Genomic DNA, 19,867 nt, shown 5'->3' with positions numbered 1-19,867 from the left:
GGGCCCATCTTCCCCCAAGCGGTCAAGCCAAAAAGGTAACCCCCCGCCTTTTTCAGGACGGCCAAGCAGAGGCAAGCACAGGCACCCCGGCAAGGAAAAAGGGAACTGACGGCAGCTGATGAGCAAGCAGCAAGAGGACCCTGAGACCAAAAAAAGACGAGACATAAAAAATAATAATAATAAGAAAGGCCGCCGAAAAACCAGATTTTCCACGGTTGCAGCCGCCCGATTCGAGCTCTGGAATCACAGCAAATTTCGGAAAGGAGTCGAGCTTAGAGAAAGGAAGCCAAGACCCTCCATCCGCCTTATGACAAGTGGAGGATACGAGAATTGGGCCTCATTTTCTGAATGGTCAGGTGGCCCCAGTCGTCCACTCCCCTCAAAGCAACGCGCGCCTTCACTCAATTTCTCGCGCTTCAGCAGCGGTAAAACCAGTCCTAGATCCAGACCAGACCGACGAGACAAGCAATTCATTGAACGCCTGTCGCCTTCTGCTCGCCGCGCAGCCGTCGGTCCTCGCAAGAAAAATACAAACGACGATCGTAACGGAGCTGTCGACAGGAGATTTTGATTCGGCGAAACCGGGAAACAACCATTCATAACAAACTAAGTTTGCTACCACGACCTTTTGTCTATTTTTTTTCTTCTTCTTTTCTTTCCCTCTCGTCTCTTCTTCGTCCGCTCTTCCACACCCATCCATAACCGCACCTGTGTTGCTGTGTCGCTCCACATACATTGAGAAGTGACGTCGGACGGAACACAGACGAAATACGACAAGCTGTAACTTCTGCGACACCGCGCGACTCTTTACTAGCCCGCCCACGCCCTCAAAGGACGAGAGGAAACGAAGAGGAACTACGACGATCGATTCACGAGTTGTACATTTCAACAGACGAGTGACCTACCTCAAGTGCTGAATCATAGTTGGCTTCGTCCGAAAACGCCGCCCTGCGACAGACACGCTGTCAGGTACCACGCCAGACAAGACATCGCTGCCGCAGTTCTGCCACAGTTGTCTGTTGTCTAGCTGCGCCCAATCAACGACAAGTCTCTGTACACACATACACCCCAAAGAAAAAAAAAAGCTTTTGCTGGGTATCGATAGCAAAAACATAGATACCTAGGTATACCGCGCGCACGCCTGCCGTGAGCAAGTCGATTTGCACAGTGTCGCCTGGTTGGCCTTCAGGGGCAGCCAAGCCGTGATTTTCGGGCCGTGTTGGCCGGGGTCTCTGGCCTTTTATCTTGGTTTGGCATGCGCCTAAGTTTGCTAAAACAGAATTCACGCCCAATTACAACAAAACAAATACTGTGATAGCTTGGGAACGCAGGGAAGAAACCGGCAACGAAATCTTCACTGAAGCTTCTATCTTCTCTGGCATAACTTCCGAGACAGGAAGGGTGCGAAGAAACCAAGCAGCCGCATCGCATTTCCCGAGATCTATCTATCTTGCTCCGCAAAATATGTCGTCGGGAATGCACCCGGGCCAGTCTGGTAAGTGCTTACAGTACACTGCATAACAACACAATCACCCCAAGCCAGTCATTCAATGACGATTCTGCCCAAAGCCAATTTGCATTGCAACCTAGCCCATCTCAACTCTACTTCCCTGTTTTTACCCTCGCGCAGGCCAATCTCAGGACCGTAACCAGGAACGGGTCTCTTGGGGGTTTTTTTTTTGGTTTTATTTTAATTTTTCTGTGTTTTTTTTTATCCTCTTAATCGCCCGCACTCGGTCCACTTAACCGGTTGAAGTTGCCGTGTCATGTAGAGGAGATTGGTGTTTCATGTGCCCCTATCATCTCGTCATTCACCTTTTGCAAGCTGTTGGCATGCCTGGTTCGACCACTAACCTGCCCGGTCTCTACTTTTCCTCCCTGCACCAGGTCAACGATCGGCGGGATTGACGCTCAACCTTTCGTCCAACAATCCCTTTCGCAACCGCGCGGCTTCACCTAGCAATCTGCCACAGAGCCCGGCCTCTCCTTTTGATGATCCGCCGCCTCGTCCAGTTTCGCGAAATCCGTTTCTCGATCCTTCCAACAAGCCAATCCAGCAGCAGCAACCGTTATTGTCACCAGACAGCATGGCTTCTAAATCTGACCGAATGTCGCCCACGGCGGAGGAGATCTTTGTAAGTTGTGACCCGCCAGTTTCTGTGGACTTTTGCCCAACTTTGAACCAAGTTTTGTGTCGAAAAAGTTACCATGGGCGATTTCCGACCGAGACACAACCAATCGACGAGGCAGACTATTTTTTTTATTTTATTTTTTTTTGACTAGCGATTTAGCTGCTGACTATTATCGGTGCCGCAGGACTCCCTAACTCTCGATGACAGAGATGACAAGAAGCCACCTCCACCTCAAGGATCGCGCCCGCCCGGGGGCCGATCGGGGCCTCCACGTGGAGAGAACGTGCCGCCTCCTGGTGGTCGTCGTCCTCCCCCAAGCCACAGGCCTACGCGTTCGCAGGAAGAAGCGATGCGAGCACGTAGGCTGCAGGGGAGCGGCGCCGGAGGAAGCCGCCATGGAGAGTCTTCTTCTCCTCACAGGCGGTCGGATAGACACCTGCGACGTAATTCGGAGTCTTCGGTCATCAGCACCGATAAGGAGAAACATCTAACAGAGGAGGAAAGGAAGGCCCGCGATTTGCGGCGCCGGGAGAGGGAACGGCGCCATCGGGAGCGAGGCGAGCGAGACTCTAAAAGCAAACCGAGACCCAGCAACAGAAAACTTGACATCATTGATCAATTAGATGCCACAAGCATTTATGGCACCGGACGTAAGTGGCGATAGATTTGTCTGCTTTTAAGAAAATGAACTCAGCAACCAGACCGACTGACACAAGCCTGTAGTCTTCCATCACGATGGCCCGTTCGATGCTCTCAACCCTCATCGAAACAAGAAGGGAAGCAGCCGAGCCCCGATGCAGGCATTCCCCAAGGACTCTCTGAACAACTCTATGGGAGGTTCGGGCCCGCTGAACGCTCGCCCTGATCATGCGACGTTTATGGGCAATGCCGACCAAGAGGCCTTCACAGAGTACTCCCAAGGTGAGAAGCAGGGCTCTTCTAGCCGCCTGCCACCCGTTTTTGACCCTCATAGCCGTGGCACGATCCTGCACGGTGACGAGTCGATGGGTCTGGGAACCTCGACCTTTTTGGAGGGCACACCGGCCGCACGAACGGTTATTCAGCGGCGCGAGGCCGAACAGCAACAAGACACCATGGAGAGTAGCCTCCAACGGAAGAAATCGCTTGCCCAGAGGATTCGCGGGATAAACCGCCCTCGCCGAGACTTCGAGTCTGGCGGCCGCATGACAAACCCCGAAGGCGTGTACTCGTCGCGAAGATCGCCTCCGATTCCCGGTGCGAATTCCTCGGCCAGCATGTCGAGCTCGCGAGGGGAGCGCAACCCATTCTTTGCCGACTATGACGGTGCCAAGAATGGAGAGGAATCAATCTCAGTCCGTAGGAGAGATGGATCTGCTCCCCGTGTCAAGTCTCCCACTAGCCCTGACTCCGCGCCACTTGAACGTCGTGTCACTGCTGGTGATGATGATCAGGCTGCCCGAGCTGGCGGCGGACTTCTCGCACGTGTCAAGAGCTTGAAGGGTGGACGGCGGGCCAGGCCAAACCCCCCGGACCAGCCTTCTCCTGCGGCCATTCCGGCCCCGGGTACCGCAGCCTAGGGGCGCTCAGGTATCACGAGGGCCCAAACGACGCCAACACCTAGCAGACACATGGTAGCCCGCACTGCTATTGTTTACGAGGATGCAGTGTTTTGAATCGCGAACACGATCCATATATAACTACCTCTACAACTTTAACGCTACGGTTAATGCGTCTATCAGCATTTTTACTACGCTGTCAGTGCGGCTGCGCCGTGCCACATCTCTGGCCCCGTCTGCCTCGTGATTCCGCGAAAGTCTCCGCATCTTTTACGGAGTCGATCTTGGGACGTTTATGAATCCGCAAACGGCGCCCATGATCTGATGGTTCAGAGGTATATGGGGACGGTGGTGGACTTCGTGTACAAATTTGAATTGGGTGTGGACATTTCAGAAATTGTGATAATTTCAGTTGTTATTGGAAGGGGTCTCTTTTGTTTTTCTATCTCTTGTGACTCGATGAACCAACATTATTATCATCCTTACAACCCTCAAACCTCAACAGGAAATGTTATGCGACCTTATCTCGTTTGTCTTCTCTCGCCTCATTGCTCCTATTCCTTATCTTCGCATCTCTTCTCAAATATCAACGGTACGGAGTCTTTTGGAACGCGTGGTTCTCCATTATCGATCTTTGCGAACCTCTTGAAAAAAGAAAAAAAAAAAACCTGAACCCAAGTTTCTTACACGTTTTCACAACAGCTGCCCACATGCGCCATGGGTAATGGGCATTATACGCTGAATAGATAATGCGCTATGTTATTACGTTACCTATATCGCCGTTGGAAATCACATAAGAAAAAGAAAAAAAGGGGAAAAAAAAAAAAAGGAACATTGCTCGAATGGCTGTAGTAGTATGGATTGGATCCATGCCGACGTGCAAAACGCACCTGGGCGGAACCAAAATGAAGGGTCACGTGATTTCAATTGGCTTTCACGCCTTCTCTTTTCTCCCACTTGGTCAACAATTGGTTTGTAAGATTCGCCGGCGGTTGGACAACCATGTGCCTTACGGGGATCCTTCACTAATACAAACTAACTCTGATGATTGTTGGTTTAAACCTATTTCATTTACATTCCATTTGGAGCAATAGTCCTAGGTGCTGCTCATTGAAAAGGTCGCACCCAACCCGGAATGGTGATATGATAACCAATCTATAGGAACAAAGGACCATGGATCGTCCAAAGCATTTCTAAACCGAGTGGTAAATAATGCAGGAGTAATGGAAGCCAAGGAGGACATAGAAGCACCACCTGATGCTTCTCAGGCTAGCTCGCACTTCCATCTCGATCCTGTGAGTGGACAGGTACTCTTCCGCCGCGAAGCAGCCAGACGTGATCTGCTGCGGGAGCGAGGAAACTACCTCTCGGGATGCAGGGAGCTCGATGCGGAAGCCTTGTCTGGTGGGTTCGAGAGAGGCTGCGTGGTGGGCGTGAGCTCCGAGCTAGAAGATTTTGGCTTGTTGGTAAGTGCTCGCGCCAAAATCTCCACCTTACAATCAATCTCTCCTGAATTGACGCAAATGCACAAATGTAGCTTGGATTACAAGTCATTGCCCGCATGCTCGTCTGCGACGCGTTACAGAGCGGCTTGGGTAGATATAGGCCCCGGGCTGTCATCATCACCACCCTCGCTATGAACGCGCTGCTCCCCACATTGAGGGCGGTGCTCCTTGACCAGGCCGGGTTACAATGCCAGGACGAGGAGAGGGTGCGAGCTGTGGCAGCTGGATGTCTGGAACAAATTGCTATCTCCAGGGTATTTGACATGGACGGGCTCTGGGAGGTCTTGCACGAGGATTTGGTGACGCGAGAGGTTCCTCGTTCGCCCGAGGTGGCGCACGACAACTCTCAGCCCATGGATTGTGAGCCCGTTCAAGAATCAATGCAAGAAGTCACGAACGAGGCAGAGCCCCTTGAAACCCCTACGCTGCCGTCTCCCAAGCCACCAAGGCAAGTAACAGAGATTATGGATAGCGATGACGATGCTCTTCCAGTGTCTGACGATTCGTCCGAGCTCTCGTCACCGCCGTCTTCGCCGGTTCCACCATCAACATATTCATCTGGGGCGGGGGAGGCAACGGCTCGTCAGCAATCACAGCAACATGATAATGTCCAGGATATCGGCCAGGACGCGGCAGAGGAGCAGCCTGTCGAGCATCCCAAGGAGTCACAAAAGGAAGAACAGGCACCACAAAGACCTATATCCCGTACAGCGGACGTGGTTCTCGTCACGCATATGTCATCTTTACTGGCATCGCTATTTCGAACACGAGACAAACCATCGGCACATTCACAATTGGCACTGCTGTCATCGCACCTGCGGCATATATCTCGGTCTATGGAGTACAGCTATCCACTAATAATGCTCCTGAATACGACAAATTCTCCAGATCGTGAACCCGAACAAAATCAACGGAGGGCGGATGGTAATTTCTCACCCGAAATACCTGGCGTCGGTGGCGGCGGTGGCGGCAGCGGTGAGAGCCGAAACAGACCGCTAGACCCAACGTTGAGATCCATCTTCAATATGTCGTACAATCCAAACCCAAACTATCCCGGGGCCGCCGAGGCAAGCGCGACGGCCGCACGCCGCAACAAACCAGTTTATGGTCTGCTATTCACGCAGCTGCTCGACTTGCACCTCCTGGCGACTCTGGTCCCTAGGGCGCGCGAGGATGCCGAGGCGCTGTTCTCGGGTGGTGACACCGGCGCGGTGCGGTACTCGTGGGTTATTGAGGTTCTACTAGACGAGCTGGGAGTCTGGGCCGGAAGTCGTGGAGATCCTGCTGGAGCTTTTTTGGGCCCGAGGGAGTGTCGGGAGCAGCGATGGGCGGCTGTTGAGGTCAGGGGTACAAGGATCGTTGATTTACTTGCAAGGGCCGATGAGGACACAAAGGAAATGCGTCTTCCTGGAGGGTTTGGTGGAATGCGTGTTTAGACATGATTTGTTTTGTTCACCCCATACACCCCTATCCGTCGTCTCGCCGTCGTCGCATGACTATTTGCCTCATCTTGGCCATTGGTTGGTTGTTGTACATGATATCTTCGCGGCCGGAACTTGAGCCGAAGACTTTGGACTGAATGGCCGGCCACTGCACTGTTCTGAGCCCAAAATATCTCAAGCTAAACCCAATTCCCCGCCTCAGCCGACAAAGTCCCCAGATAAAACCTTCTTCGGACGGGAGTGGTCTCCGGCTGGGCAAGTCTGCCGAACCTACCGAGGCTGGGCGGGACAGAAAAGTTTAAACCCTGAGATGCGGGTTCATGATCCCATGTATTCCTTGTGTGCCGCTGCGGAACTAAGCTGTAGCATTTTGTGGACGACACATGCAAAAAAAAAGAAGAGCAATAGAGAAGAAGCAAAAGCAAGACAATCCCGGTTGTTTTCTGCGCCCGAGACCCTGGGAGGGATTTACAAGAATAGATCTACTCGCTCGATTGGGGAAATATGGTCGATTTGACTAGGGCCCCCAAGAAACCGAGCGAAACTAAATGTTGAGACACGGGAACGAGCGTCCGAGAGCCCAGAGCGAGCAGGGAAATGCCATGCATGTCTCTTCTTTTGCTTCTTTCTTTTCTTTTTATCTTTTCTCTATTTTTTTTCCCTCTCCGTATATTTTCGCATGATGTTGAGGCCCTTGCCTCGTTGTTTAGCGATTGGACCAACAAAGAACTGGTTACGGAGTGGAAACACGCAAAGCCAGTTCTTGGTCGGGAGTGACTTACAGGATAGCCATGCCAAAGAGGTACAATTGATTTTCCTCTGCAGTAGATAAAACCTGCGAGTTTGTAAAACAACTGCACTTCTTTCTAAATAGTAAATAGGCATGATTCGGACCCTCTATGCGTTTGGCGTTTACAAAGTCTCAGAATACACATGAACACATTTTCTAGCGACTCCAAATGCCTCGCACTGACTCTTGCCTGCTCAGTTGTCGTCTCGACTGTTTTTTTCTTTTTCTTTTTCTCTTTTCTCTCTTTCTTAGTGCCATTTTTGGTAGCCTGAACACTGTCTCCGCGGTTTGTGTGGAGTACTGTACTGGAGACCACTATCTAGGTACCTAGGCTAGACTTGCATTGCCTAGAACTAGAACCCTATACCATATCTTGCTTACCTGCCTTAGGTACTAAGTGCCTACACGAAGGACAAGCAGGCTGCTACCTTGAATTTCTGACCGGTGAAAGTACAAGGAAAAAAAGCAAGCGTGCATTAGCTGGGTAGTCAATTCATCAGTCGACAACAAAGCAAGGCGAAAAGGCCAGCTAGGTTTGCGGTGAATATCATAAAATATCGCATGACGGGGGATTTCGGGTTGTGTTCGTGACCGCAACTTTGCTTCAGGTGAAGCAATGTCCTTTCACGTCGAAAGGGAGCCGATGTCATTGCCACGCGAGTTTGTGAGGTAAGAGTCGTCTCGACTGATTGAAACCCCGGAGTGGCTGCAGACTTTTGTGGTATAGCTGCCAATCAGCAAGGTTTCGAGTTTCGATGATTTTGGGAAGACAGGTGGCTAAAAAAGAGACTAAACCTGAGTAGACGTGGGTTCTTTGGGATGAATGGGAGCCGCGGTTGACTTCCCTTGGTGGGTTTTTCATCTTGTGGTCTTTTTTTTTCTTAACATTCACTTTTCTCGATTTGTTTTTTGCGCAAGCAAATAAATAAATTTGTTGAGAAGTATATCTGCATACTCCAATACAGAAGTGCTTAATCACCTTATTTGCCCACCTAGGTAAGGGAGCTAAGGTAGGTACCTAAGGTAGCAACCTAACCTACCCAGAGGTACCCAATGTGGATGAAGCTATGGAATGGAAGTGCAGCAAACACAACAGCAGCGTCACTCCCAGTCCATCTTTGTCCCGGAAGGTGGGGCTGGGGCAACCTTGTGGAGACTCCAAATCTGGATTGCTCATCCATCCGAGCCGTAAAGGACCACAATCAAAAAGAAGGTAGAGAAGAGGGCCACGACGAGATGCATTGCCCAGCTAGCTTTTGTTCATCCCCATCTCTAGAATAAAGGCGGATATCCGATCCCTCATCGTTCGACGGTACAACAAACAAAGCAAGGCTCAGCTCAGATCCGCATAGCCATTAATCTTACAAGGTGCTTCTATCCCAGACCATTCCCCCCCAAATTGTACACACTTGTACACCAAGCACATCCTAGAACCCCCAAATAAGATCGACGGCCCACCACGAGAGCGACGTACCCTGCCTGACAAGAGCTTTCGACAGATACGGGAGATTTGACACTGTTGCGGGAAACCCCCAGAAACCAAAAACTTGCATGCGCCGTTTCGGTCGTGTCATTCTTTGCTGCGGAATCCCAGGAACAGAGAAGAAAAGAAAAAAAAAAATCCCAATTTTTTTTAGATCTTGCTACAGGTACCAAAGAAACGAAGGAAAGGTATATGGACTACCGACAAGAACCTCAGACATCATCACCCGGTACAACCAAACCTGGCCTGGGAAACCACCGTTAACTGCGAGACAAGACAAGACACTCCGCCTTGTACCTGATCAACAACGCCAACGATGAGCAGGCAATAATACTGCCCTTTTGGTCAAGCCACACACGTACATTGACCAGACCGATCATCCGACGCCGACGCGTTGGGCTTTTTGTGCACGTACCCCTACTCCGGGCTAAATCTGGGTTACGGCTTTAATTTTTTTTGGGGTCCGTCGATCTGTCTGGCTTTTGGTCGGTGTCGGATTTTTTTCTTTTGATTTTTTTTTCCCTTAAACAATTTTCTTTTATTATTAAAAAATTGTCCCCCCTGCAACACAACGCAAACCTCCTGTCAGACTCCAAAACGAACACATCTCCGCTTAACGGTCACCCAAACACCACACCAATTACCTCGGTGGAAAGCGACAATCGAAACTGGGACAGAACAACAAACAAAAAACAGCAGTCTCCAGATCATCTGGAGCGGCGCACCAGCCGGAGCGACCATGAACGCCCTCCAGCAAAAGTGCCGCCCCAAGCACCAGGTCCTCGTCCTCAAGTGCTACCCAAGGACGACAAAAGGGGCCGTTGACGTCAAGCCAAACTCGAGCGAGCTCAGCTATCTGCTGTATTACGCAGCATCCCGAAAGTCCAAATTCCAGAAGGTTGGCTCGTTTCTCGAGAAGAAGACGGCTAGCGATGTCTGGCGTCTAAGAATTGGGTTCGTCTGAATCTTTCTATTCCGTGCTCATGCAGCGTCATCGTTCCTCCGCGCAAACAAAAGCAAAAGAAATAAAAACACCCCAAGAAAGGGATTGCCTCCCGGCACTTCCGGACAAGATGCAAATTCGCACATCCCATACCTGATGCCCACTTCTGCCTATTCTGAAACGAAAATCATCTGGATTGCCAAGCTAATTGATTAATCGCGAAAATACAGCAATGTACAAGTTACCCTGCAGATCCTCGAGGCTCTCATCGAAAAGAACCCCAAGGATCTACCCCTGTTCGCGCCATCCGTCCTGAAGATCCTCGACCTCGTCCTCAAGTCCAATGATATCACGATGGTCGAGTCCTCGACGCCTACCTTCCAAGCATTCTGCGCGAACCACGATGCATCCTCGCTCTTCGCCGATCAGGCGTATCTTAAGCAGTACGAGTCTATCGTCCGCCAGTATGCGTCCCTGGCGTCGACACGCAGGTCGCCCGGCAAAACACAGCCGAGCAAGCCTGTCGCGATGCGATGGCGCAATACCGGTCTTGAAGCCATACGGAGCGTGGCTTCCTCAGATGCTCTTGCGTCGGTTCAGGGCACCCAGTACGATATACTCGTCCCAATGATACTGGAAAACCTATGGACGGATAACGAGGAGTTCTTGGAGATTCTTTTGCATCGGGCACATCTCGAAGAGAAAGTAGACACCGACAAGCTACTGCTGAGGCGGAGGACCAGTGTTGCCACGGTACGCACCGCCGAGGGTGGCAACGAGCCGAATCCCATAGCCCTTGCAGGCTCGGCCATGGACGTCGACAAACTCGCAGAGGAGGACATAGGTGTCTTGGCCATCACCTGTTTGAAGCAGATCTTTGTCGGCCCGAACCGCTCGCAAATACATGCTGCCACAGTGGCACTGCTCAAGTTTATCGAGGAGAGAGTCAACCAGGATGAGAATGTGGTCAAGAAGAGCCCAAGGACAGGCAGGGATAGCGGCTGGGCTATCAAGATCTTTGGACTCATCTCTCGGTGGGCGCCGGTGCAGGAGAGGTATGTCATACTGATGACAACGATGGACACACTGGTCCGCATGTCCCTCTCAGACGAGTCTATGAGGCACCACATCGTCTGGATGGCCATGATGGGAGCATTGCTACGGTCCGACGTGAACCTCATTGGGCTGAGCGTCATGGATGTGCTCTTGGCTCTTATGCAGCACATGAAGAGGCTGGTTCAGCTGCCGGGCGATCCCAGTGGCGCAAGCGCCTCGGACATGCTGCTCCCTGGCCAACCGGATCCAAGATCCCCTACCACTATCGCCGCCTCAACGGCTGCCCAGGCCACGGCGGCCGCTCGCAAGGAGCTGCTCGAACGGATTCAACAGACGATTGGGGATCTAGCGACACACGTCTACTATGCCGATCAAATATCAGACATGATCTCTGCCATTCTACAACGCCTCCGACCTTCAAAATCGAGCAGCCCCGACAATACCTCGCCACAAGCAGAGAAGATTGATGGCCAAGTCATCAACCCCGAGGACTCTACCGTCGAGTCCCTCTTCTCCCTGACGGTTGCCAAGGTAGCAGCCCTCAAGGCCATCAAGACTATTCTGCTCGTGGCAAACCCCCGAACTAAGATGGCCGGCAATCTCGGCCTAGCACGAAACAAAGTCTCTATATCTGTATGGGAGGGCACCCAGTGGCTACTTCGCGATCCCGAAGGCCTTGTACGAAAGGCATATGCAGATGCTCTCATCACTTGGCTGGATAGGGAAACAGTCAAGGGAGACCTCAAAGCAGTTGACGAAAGCGCGCCCAACCCTCGCGCGTCCATCCGTTATACCAGGGATCTGGGCAAGATGGACGTGTCGCCGGCCAGGAGAGCGGCTTCTAGTGCATCCACTCGCAGGGAACCGAAGCCGACACGTCTGCACTTCCTCAACCTGATTCATGTGGCAATCTACGACAATGCTCTGCAGTACGTTGATTACGAAACTGACATCAACCTGTTGCATGTGCTTCTGGCGAAGCTGGTCGACAGGCTTGGCATCAATGCTGTGCGTTACGGCCTGCCCATGATATTCCGGCTGCAGGAGGATATCCAGGAAGTGGATGCTCCTATCGGCAAGGTGCGGGTTGGTTGTCTTGTCCACGGATATCTATGGGCTTTGACTGAGAAGTTCAACTTTGAGAACACACTTGTCGGCCGGGCGATACATAACGAGATCATCAGACGCAGGAGTAAGCACTTCTGGATCGAGGGAGTGCACGTGCCGCCGCCCTTGTTGGAGTTGATCGGTACCCCTGGCATGGTCAAGCCTCAGCCAAAAATGCCACTTAATCAGATCGAGTCAGAGGCGTTGCTTCCGTTCGACGATCGTTTCGCTCTGATCGACAGTATCTGTACAGGCTACCAGGAGTCATTTGCGTCGCCGCCCACTAGTCCTGCGGCCTCGCCTGGCCGCAGCTTCACTTCACCGATCCTCGGTTCGCAGATGAGCGGCGGGTTGTCACCGAACACCGCGATGGATGATGAGCGTGAGGTGCCATCCCGGTTCCGGGACCAGATGTACGTGGAGTGGTCGCGCGATTTGGTCATTGCCATGGTGCAGGCAGGCAGCAAATCTGCTTCGCTCAACGGGTCCAAGACTGGGACAACGGGAACAAGTCGCTACGCCAATGCCAGGCTGGCTGCAAATAGCGGATCTCCCATGGCAAGCCAGCAAAATCTGAGGCCGTACTCGCAGCCGATCGGCAAAGACATGCTTGCGCCTCAAAACAATCCCTTGGCAAAATTACGGAAGTCGAGCCTGAGAAGCAATGCCACCCCGTCACCGGCCAGCAGTGGACCGATTCGCAGCGGCGTCACGTCGGTTGATCAGTTGAAGATGGTATTGTCGGGTCAAGTGGCGCCTGCGACGGTGCGTGCTCAAACGAGCCATGGGCATGGTGTTGATGGCCTCGGCGCAGACGATAGTACCGACAGCCTCGTTAGTTATGATATGACGGTTTCGGAGTTGTCTTTTAATGCGGGAAGCGTCACCAACCGTCCAGTATACACTGCTCCGAGACCCCCGTCTCGGTCCAGGTCGCAGTCACGAGAGCGCAGAGCGGCCAGTCGTAGTGGCGCAGAGTCTCCAGGGGGTGTGGACCAGCTCAATCGCTCAAACAGTTTCGGGAAAAGTAACGGTAACGGCAGGGCCATGGAGGATGCCCGACACGACAGACACGACGACGATGGGGTGCCACCTGTCCCTCCTCTTCCGTCAGGAGTAAGCAGTCCACCACTGCCGCCGTCCCGTGACGGAAAGTCGCCGCCGCCCCGGTCACCCGGTACCCAGGCACCGGTACTGCCGCCCGTCAGCCTAGAGTCTAGTGCCATCCGACCGGCAAAGACGCGTAGTTTAAAGAGCCGAGGGGGCAGGAACAGCAGGAGTGGAAGTATTCCGTCCATACCCGCCCCGCACGCGATGAGGCCCGCAACGTCTGCAGGTCATGGCGGGGTTGGGGGCGATTCTGCGTTCGACCTGGATGCCCTTTTACTGGGTATTGATACAAAGGATATGCAAGGCACGCTGGGGAACGTGACGAGGCCAGTCTACTAAGAAAGGGATTGATACGATATACGTTTGAAATCACCTAAGTCGGCGTGGGTGGTGGAGATTGACCAAGGCTATCACATATTGCTGATTCAGCTATGGTTGTGGGTGAAGGCAAGATGTTCTTTGAGCGATACCACGTGGCTCTTGTGTATTTTTATTTTGGCAAGCTCGGATTCTCTTGATTTCTTTTGTTATTAGATCAGATATAGCGGGGCATGTTTCTTTCGAAATATGCCTACCCAATTAGCGAGGGAGGTTGTGTATCTTTGTTTTGGTTGCCTTTCTGCTTGTAAGACGAATATTTGTTTCACATGGGGCAGTTGGAAGTTGATAATGGGGGGGTGAAAAATTGACGAGGCAACTCTCTGTACCGTCTTCCCCTTTTTAAGGCACGGCGCCGTTGGCTTGTGTCTTATCATTTTCATTTGTCAAAGTTTCTTTCTTTTTTTTCCACTCCTCATTCTATAGAACTTGCGGCGGATGAGACCACTATATCGTTAGGCATACCGACTCAAATTTAGCGAGGATATTGAGCTTGAGCTTTTGGTCAAGCACCTACGTACGTGATTTTGGACTACTTGCTTGGTATTAGCTAATTGACACTGTACAGCTTCGTAGGTAGATGATACTGGGGGCCGAGATCTGGAGTCGGTGAGGTGCAGCCAATCGGAAGATTTGCAGGGTCAAATGCAGTGGAGTGATTGGAGTTGTTTTCCTGCATGACGGATACAATCAACACCAGCAGCTAGCTGCTAGCTAGGTTCCCTGCAAAGAAACTTCAAAATTTCTCAGGGTATCGAATTTGGTCTTGTTCTAGACAGCCATTTTTACCACCACGTCAGGACATTCCCCTAGTGTCAAACAGCGATAATATCAAGGGAGATCAAGTCTAGGATTTGGGTTCTTTTTACAGACACATAAAAAAAAACTAAAAAAAAACTCCGCAGCCCGGCCCCATCCCCGACAATGACGCCACCGACGCGCGCCCTCCTCGCGGGCGTGCGGCGTCTCGCCGTCAGGCCGCAGCTGCGACTCATTCACAACTCGACGCTGAACCCTGCCAGCGTCCACTCCGTGTCGGGCAACGGACCGCCGCCCGAGCCGCCGAGGCCCGTCGCCACCGACCGCAGCACGGGCCTCGACGCGCGCATCACCAAGCGGAGGCGGCAGGCCGAGATGCTCAAGCGGGCGCAGGAGCTGCGGTCTGGGGAGAAGAACAACTCCGGTTCGGGGGCGGCGGCGAGGGCAAGCGGGCTAAAGAGGCGGTTTTGGAGAGATTGTCATGTTCGGGAGGTTGATGGTATGTTTTACTCTTGTTGTTTTTGTTCTTGTTGGGGAGCGGCGGCCGCTGCTGCTAGATTCAGGATATGGGTGAAAGTGGCGTTACAGAATATGGAAGCGCTGACCTTTAGGATTTTGGCGAGCACAGGCGCATACGAAGTCCACCTCGACACCCGAGGGCTACGACACCCGACCACCAAGGAGATCGTTCGCATACCCCTCTCCAAGCCGCAGCTGGCATACGCCCTCGCGCTCGAGTGGGACCAGCTGGAGAGTGCACAACAGGCGACCAAGCAACACCTGATCCCGCTGACGAGCCTGGTGTGCCGCGCGATCGACCTGGCGGCCGACGATGCGGCCGGCGGCTCGATCCGCACCTCGATCATCGACACGGTGCTCCGGTACCTCGACACGGACACGCTGCTGTGCTGGGCGCCTGCGGGCGGCGACGAGGCGGCCGACGGGCGCACGCTCCGCCAGGCGCAGGAGGACGCAGCCAGGCCCATCATCACCCACCTCCAGACCAAGGTCTGGCCCGGCATCAAGATCGAGCCGGCGCTCGATGACGGCGGCCTCCTGCCCAAGCCCCAGGCGCCCGGCGTGCGCGACGTCATCCGCGGCTGGCTGTTGGGTCTCAGCAGCTGGGACCTTGCGGGCGTCGAGAGGGCCACCCTGGCCGGCAAGGGCCTCCTCGCGGCCACGAGGCTGGTGTGCGAGTGGAGCCCCGCGCTGCAGGTCGCCGACGGCGCCGAGGTGGCCGTCCCGGCGTTTGGCGTCGAGGAGGCTGCGCAGGCTGTCAGCGTCGAGGTCAACTGGCAGACCAAGGTGTGGGGAGAGGTCGAGGACACGCATGATGTGGAGAAGGAGGATGTGAGGAGGCAGTTTGGCAGCGTGGTGCTGCTGGTCTCTGGTTAAGGAAGTCTGGTCTCTGCAAGGTGAACCAAGTGTATGAGATATCCCTTTACGAAAGGGCTGTGTTGCTCCTTGGAGGTAACCCAGCAATGGCAGAGTCTCCGGTATGGGAGTTTTGTCTGACACGAGGGCCGGTGACAGTAAGGGAGTCGGCTTGAAAGTACCATTAGGAGGCCTGTAACATTATTGTTAGAGTGTGAGGCAGACAGTTTTTGAGGAGGAGATCATCACTGACACAGGTATGGTTGGTTTGACGATGATAGCTGTAAGTTGGAGCAGGTTTGAAGCGGTGTATCCTTATGTACATTTTCACAAAGCCATAAAGTAGAGTACATGTGGAATTGTACGATATGTGTATCATTACTTTATCATGGTTGTCACCCGACATCTAGGTACATGTTTATGGAGTACCGTAAAACATGCCAAAATCATAAAGATCGAATTGGGATTTTGATGTTCAAGTTGCATTGCATTTTACGTTGCTTGACTACGGTTCCTATCTAGACTGATGCATGTTCGCGGTGGGCAAGGGTGGGTACATAAAGTAGGAGGGTATGCAGACACTCTGTGGGGTAGCCATCAATGTACAGGTCGATCGGTCCATGGCTCTTTCCCTCAACTCGGAAGCAACCTGCGTAAGGTAACGTAGATAAGGTAGGTATGTTGCAGTGCATACATACTACAATCACACGTGACAACCCGAGACACAAACACAGAAATTAGAAAAAGAAAAAGAAAAAGAAATGCCCAGACCCAGACCTAGACCTAGACCAAGACATACAATAACTTTGATCGCCGAAACAAAAGCCGTCGCTTCGGGTCAATATGCCGCGGGCTCCTACCCTAACTGATTACAGCTGACCATCATATCGTTCGTCCCCTCACACTCTCTTGGACTTTTATCATGGACCGACCCGACCCCATGTTGCATTCCCCATCCCCGTGAGGGGTTTTAGTTCGACTTGTATGATATTAACCGGCTTGTCATTTTCTTGGTTGCATCCCTTGAGCCAACAAGAATAGCTCTGCACCTACCGGTTTTCGTTTGACAATTGGTACGGTTCAAAAGCCGTTTGAAGGATTGACCGGGCCCACCAACCACACCGTAGTATATGGAGAAACGCGCCATCTTGGCAGTCAGTATGCTCCCCCCCAGTTCAACCAACCTCCCTTGCCGACCCATTTCCCCATTCCCCCAGATTCAATAAACCTGGGGAACCCAAGCCAGCGGATCATTATCAATTTTGCCTAAACTGCGGGGTCCCCATATCTGTTGGGCGGGTGATCACCATGAAAAAGTACTATGCAGTATCAACTGAGGAACAGTCTGGGGGACTGACAGGGGGTTGGGGGAGGAGCTGGGGTAGATTATTTCTGGAGGCTTGGCTACCTACCTACTCACTTGCTCGCTTGCCTGCTTGCCAACTTGGGAAAAGTACCTTGGGCAGTAGGGCAGGCGGGTGGGCACGGTACTTGCTGAGGCTTGTTCAGTATAAATCACTGTTGAGCCGGTTCCCTTTGTGAGACTGTGGGTCAACAGGTTTCACTCGGACTTTCAACCCGTCCGCATCCACGTACAACACGTCTCTTGGTGTCAATAATCTTCCAAGTCGACCTATTGAGTGATCAAACATCATCGCAATGAAGGTCGACCTCAAGGCCAGCCAGGCCGAAAGGGCTGCTCAGCTCCAGAAGCCATCCAAAGGATACTTCTTCTTTGGCAACAAGGAGTATCCACGTGTTAAGTGGTGGACGCGCCCGAACATGCGCAAGCTGTATTTCTACTGCTTTGGTAAGTGTACTTGTGTATCTCTCTTGCAATGAGTATGTCTTTCTGACTCATCGAATACACCAACAAAAAATAAAACAGTGCTCATCTTCGTCAACATCGCCAACGGCTTCGATGGCTCCATGATGAACTCGTTGCAATCCCTACCCTACTGGCAGAACTTTTTCGGCCACCCAGAGGGTGTCACCCTTGGCCTCCTGGGCTCCGCAATGAGTCTGGGCTCCCTGATAACCATGGGAGCCGTCCCTTGGGTTTGCGATACCCTCGGCAGGAAAAAGGGTGTTATCATTGGCAGTGTTACGACCATTATTGGTGTCGTGCTGCAGTCCAGTGCTCCCAACTACAATGCTTTCTTGGCCTCCCGCTTCATCATCGGCGCCGGCATGACCCTCTCCACAAACGCTGGTCCGCTTCTCTGCGCCGAAATCGCCTTTCCTCAGGACCGAGCCATTATCACCACATTCATGGGCTGCTCGTACGCTGTCGGCTCCTTCGTCGCCGCCTGGACCACATATGGCACCCTCAAGATCGAGAGTGACTGGGCCTGGCGTCTGCCTTCCCTGCTCCAGGCCTGGGCGACACTGATCGTCTTCGCCGTCATCTGGTGGATCCCCGAGTCTCCGAGGTACTGGATTGCTCGCGACCAGGACGAGAAGGCGATCGAGGTGCTAGCCAAGTACCATGCCGAGGGTGACAAGGATGATCCCTTTGTCCAGACCGAGTTCCGCGAGATCAGGGCCGCCTTTGACCTTGATCGCATGAACCAGACCGTACGACATGCCATAAGTCTTCTATCCCCGTCCTTTCTCCCATGTATTATACTAATTAGCTTTGATTTGAATCTAGAACACGCGATGGAGTGATTTGTATAGTACCAAAGGCAACCGCCACAGAATGTCTTTGGTCATTGCTCTTGCGGTCTTTGGTCAGTGGTCAGGAAATGGAATTATCGCCTACTACCTCAAACTCGTTCTTGATAGTGTCGACATCAAGTCCCCGTCTGACCAGCTTGGCGTGAGACTGCTCATTTCTCCATTTCTCCCCTTTAACTATTTGCCACTCTGTAGTACCTTGTGAAGCTGACGCATTATTTTATCGGAGTTTAGATCAATGGTGGCAGCAAGGCAATGTCGCTGCTTGTGAACCTTGCCGTCGCCTTCTACATTGACAAGTTAGGACGCCGTCCTATCCTCATGATCTCCACGTTGGGAATGACTATTGTAAGTGTGCTATTCAAGGAGGCATTTCATTGCTCCAGCTTCCTGAACAACAATACGGATTCCTGCTTACACGTGGGCCTCCTAGTGCTTTATCATCTGGACAATTCTTAGCGCGCAGCACGACCTTGGAGGGCGATCAAACCCAAGTAAGTGATATTTGCATCGTTAGGGGCTTCAGTCTATAAATGAATGGATTCCTGGACCAAGAGATTTATAGCACCCTTCACTACCCAGCTTTTACACCATCTGAGAGATGACCGCTGACTGGGGTAAATCCAGACCTTGGAAGAGGTGTCGTCGCAGTAATGTACATGTACAACTTCTCGTACAACTTGAAGTAAGTTCCACTCGGCATGTTATGGAATGATTACACTATTCTTTGGGCTTTTCACTGACACGGCAACCCAAACAGGACTGGTAAGCTAGGCTGTAACGCTTCAGGGCAAAGTCCTGCCCCGGCATAATGGGATTTTATTAACTTCCGGCACAGGAATGCCCATGACATATACTATCGAAATCATGCCTTTTGGCCTGCGAGCAAAAGTGAGTCAACATCTCTATATATACATATATGTATATGTGTTAACCCTAACCCTTAACACCCCCCCCCCCCTCAAGACAGACCGAGCATCAAGACTAATCCTCCATATCTATCAGGCGGCCATGATCGGTGGGTTTATCACGATGGCGGCAGTATTCTTCAATCAATTCATCAACCCGTCGGCGCTGAAGGCGCTGGCATGGCGTTATTACATCGTCTATTGCGTTTTCCTGGGCTTCGAAGTTTGGTTCATCGTGAGTATATTACCTCCTATATCTGTTGTGTTTGGCGATGGGGATCAGGGGTACAGTGGTGGTCCGTGCGCGACTCCGTGCACTAACGAGTAATCCGTTGTTGTCAGTACTTCTTCGTCGTCGAGACGCGATACGTGCCGATCGAGGAAATTGCAAAGTTCTTTGACGGAGAGAAAAACGACGTCTTGGCTGCTACCACTGCGGCCGAAAAGCTCGACCGCGTCGAGAGTGGCGTCATTGAAACCGAGAACGTTGAAGACGCCAGCAATAATACAGCAAACGCCAGGAGGGCCCCAGAGGCTAAGGATGGTTGAGACTGAATGGGTGTGAAGAGGGTTGATGGGACTTAAAACAAGACCGGGGTACTTTTCATATCTACACGACGAAACTGATTTCTTGGTGGGACCGGGTTCGGCCTCCGGGATGTG

At 52.3% G+C, this 19,867-nt stretch overlaps 5 protein-coding genes across 5 annotated transcripts; all 5 read left to right on the top strand.

Annotated features, from left to right (window-relative positions):
* Positions 1-237: 237 nt before the first annotated feature.
* PgNI_10598 (uncharacterized protein) lies at positions 238-4,440 on the top strand. The gene is made up of 4 exons (XM_031130571.1): positions 238-1,495; positions 1,888-2,135; positions 2,317-2,782; positions 2,856-4,440. Exons 1-4 carry the CDS (start codon positions 1,465-1,467, stop codon positions 3,689-3,691), a joined length of 1,581 nt encoding a protein of 526 aa, XP_030979645.1. The 5' UTR covers positions 238-1,464; the 3' UTR covers positions 3,692-4,440.
* Positions 4,441-4,689: 249 nt separating this feature from the next.
* PgNI_10597 (uncharacterized protein) lies at positions 4,690-6,611 on the top strand (the record flags this gene model as incomplete). The annotated part of the gene is made up of 2 exons (XM_031130570.1): positions 4,690-5,136; positions 5,208-6,611. Exons 1-2 carry the CDS (start codon positions 4,894-4,896, stop codon positions 6,609-6,611), a joined length of 1,647 nt encoding a protein of 548 aa, XP_030979747.1. The 5' UTR covers positions 4,690-4,893.
* Positions 6,612-9,447: 2,836 nt separating this feature from the next.
* Positions 9,448-14,082, top strand: PgNI_10596 (uncharacterized protein). Its single transcript, XM_031130569.1, has 2 exons — positions 9,448-9,844; positions 10,064-14,082. The coding sequence occupies exons 1-2, from the start codon at positions 9,630-9,632 to the stop codon at positions 13,443-13,445; spliced, it is 3,597 nt and encodes a 1,198-aa protein (XP_030979639.1). The 5' UTR covers positions 9,448-9,629; the 3' UTR covers positions 13,446-14,082.
* Positions 14,083-14,408: 326 nt separating this feature from the next.
* PgNI_10595 (uncharacterized protein) lies at positions 14,409-15,638 on the top strand (the record flags this gene model as incomplete). The annotated part of the gene is made up of 2 exons (XM_031130568.1): positions 14,409-14,742; positions 14,872-15,638. 2 exons carry the CDS (start codon positions 14,409-14,411, stop codon positions 15,636-15,638), a joined length of 1,101 nt encoding a protein of 366 aa, XP_030979745.1.
* A 1,638-nt stretch (positions 15,639-17,276) lies between these two features.
* On the top strand, positions 17,277-19,753 carry PgNI_10594 (uncharacterized protein; the record flags this gene model as incomplete). Its single annotated transcript, XM_031130567.1, has 10 exons — positions 17,277-17,427; positions 17,506-18,194; positions 18,271-18,438; positions 18,531-18,644; positions 18,730-18,790; positions 18,924-18,981; positions 19,057-19,061; positions 19,135-19,187; positions 19,263-19,439; positions 19,547-19,753. 10 exons carry the CDS (start codon positions 17,277-17,279, stop codon positions 19,751-19,753), a joined length of 1,683 nt encoding a protein of 560 aa, XP_030979744.1.
* Between the last annotated feature and the right edge of the window lie 114 nt (positions 19,754-19,867).

The sequence above is a fragment of the Pyricularia grisea genome, chromosome VII (genome assembly GCF_004355905.1).
Source record: "Pyricularia grisea strain NI907 chromosome VII, whole genome shotgun sequence".
Taxonomy (NCBI): domain Eukaryota; kingdom Fungi; phylum Ascomycota; class Sordariomycetes; order Magnaporthales; family Pyriculariaceae; genus Pyricularia; species Pyricularia grisea.
The sequence above is the reverse complement of the archived record's forward strand: the minus strand, read 5'-3'. Positions and strand labels throughout refer to the sequence as shown.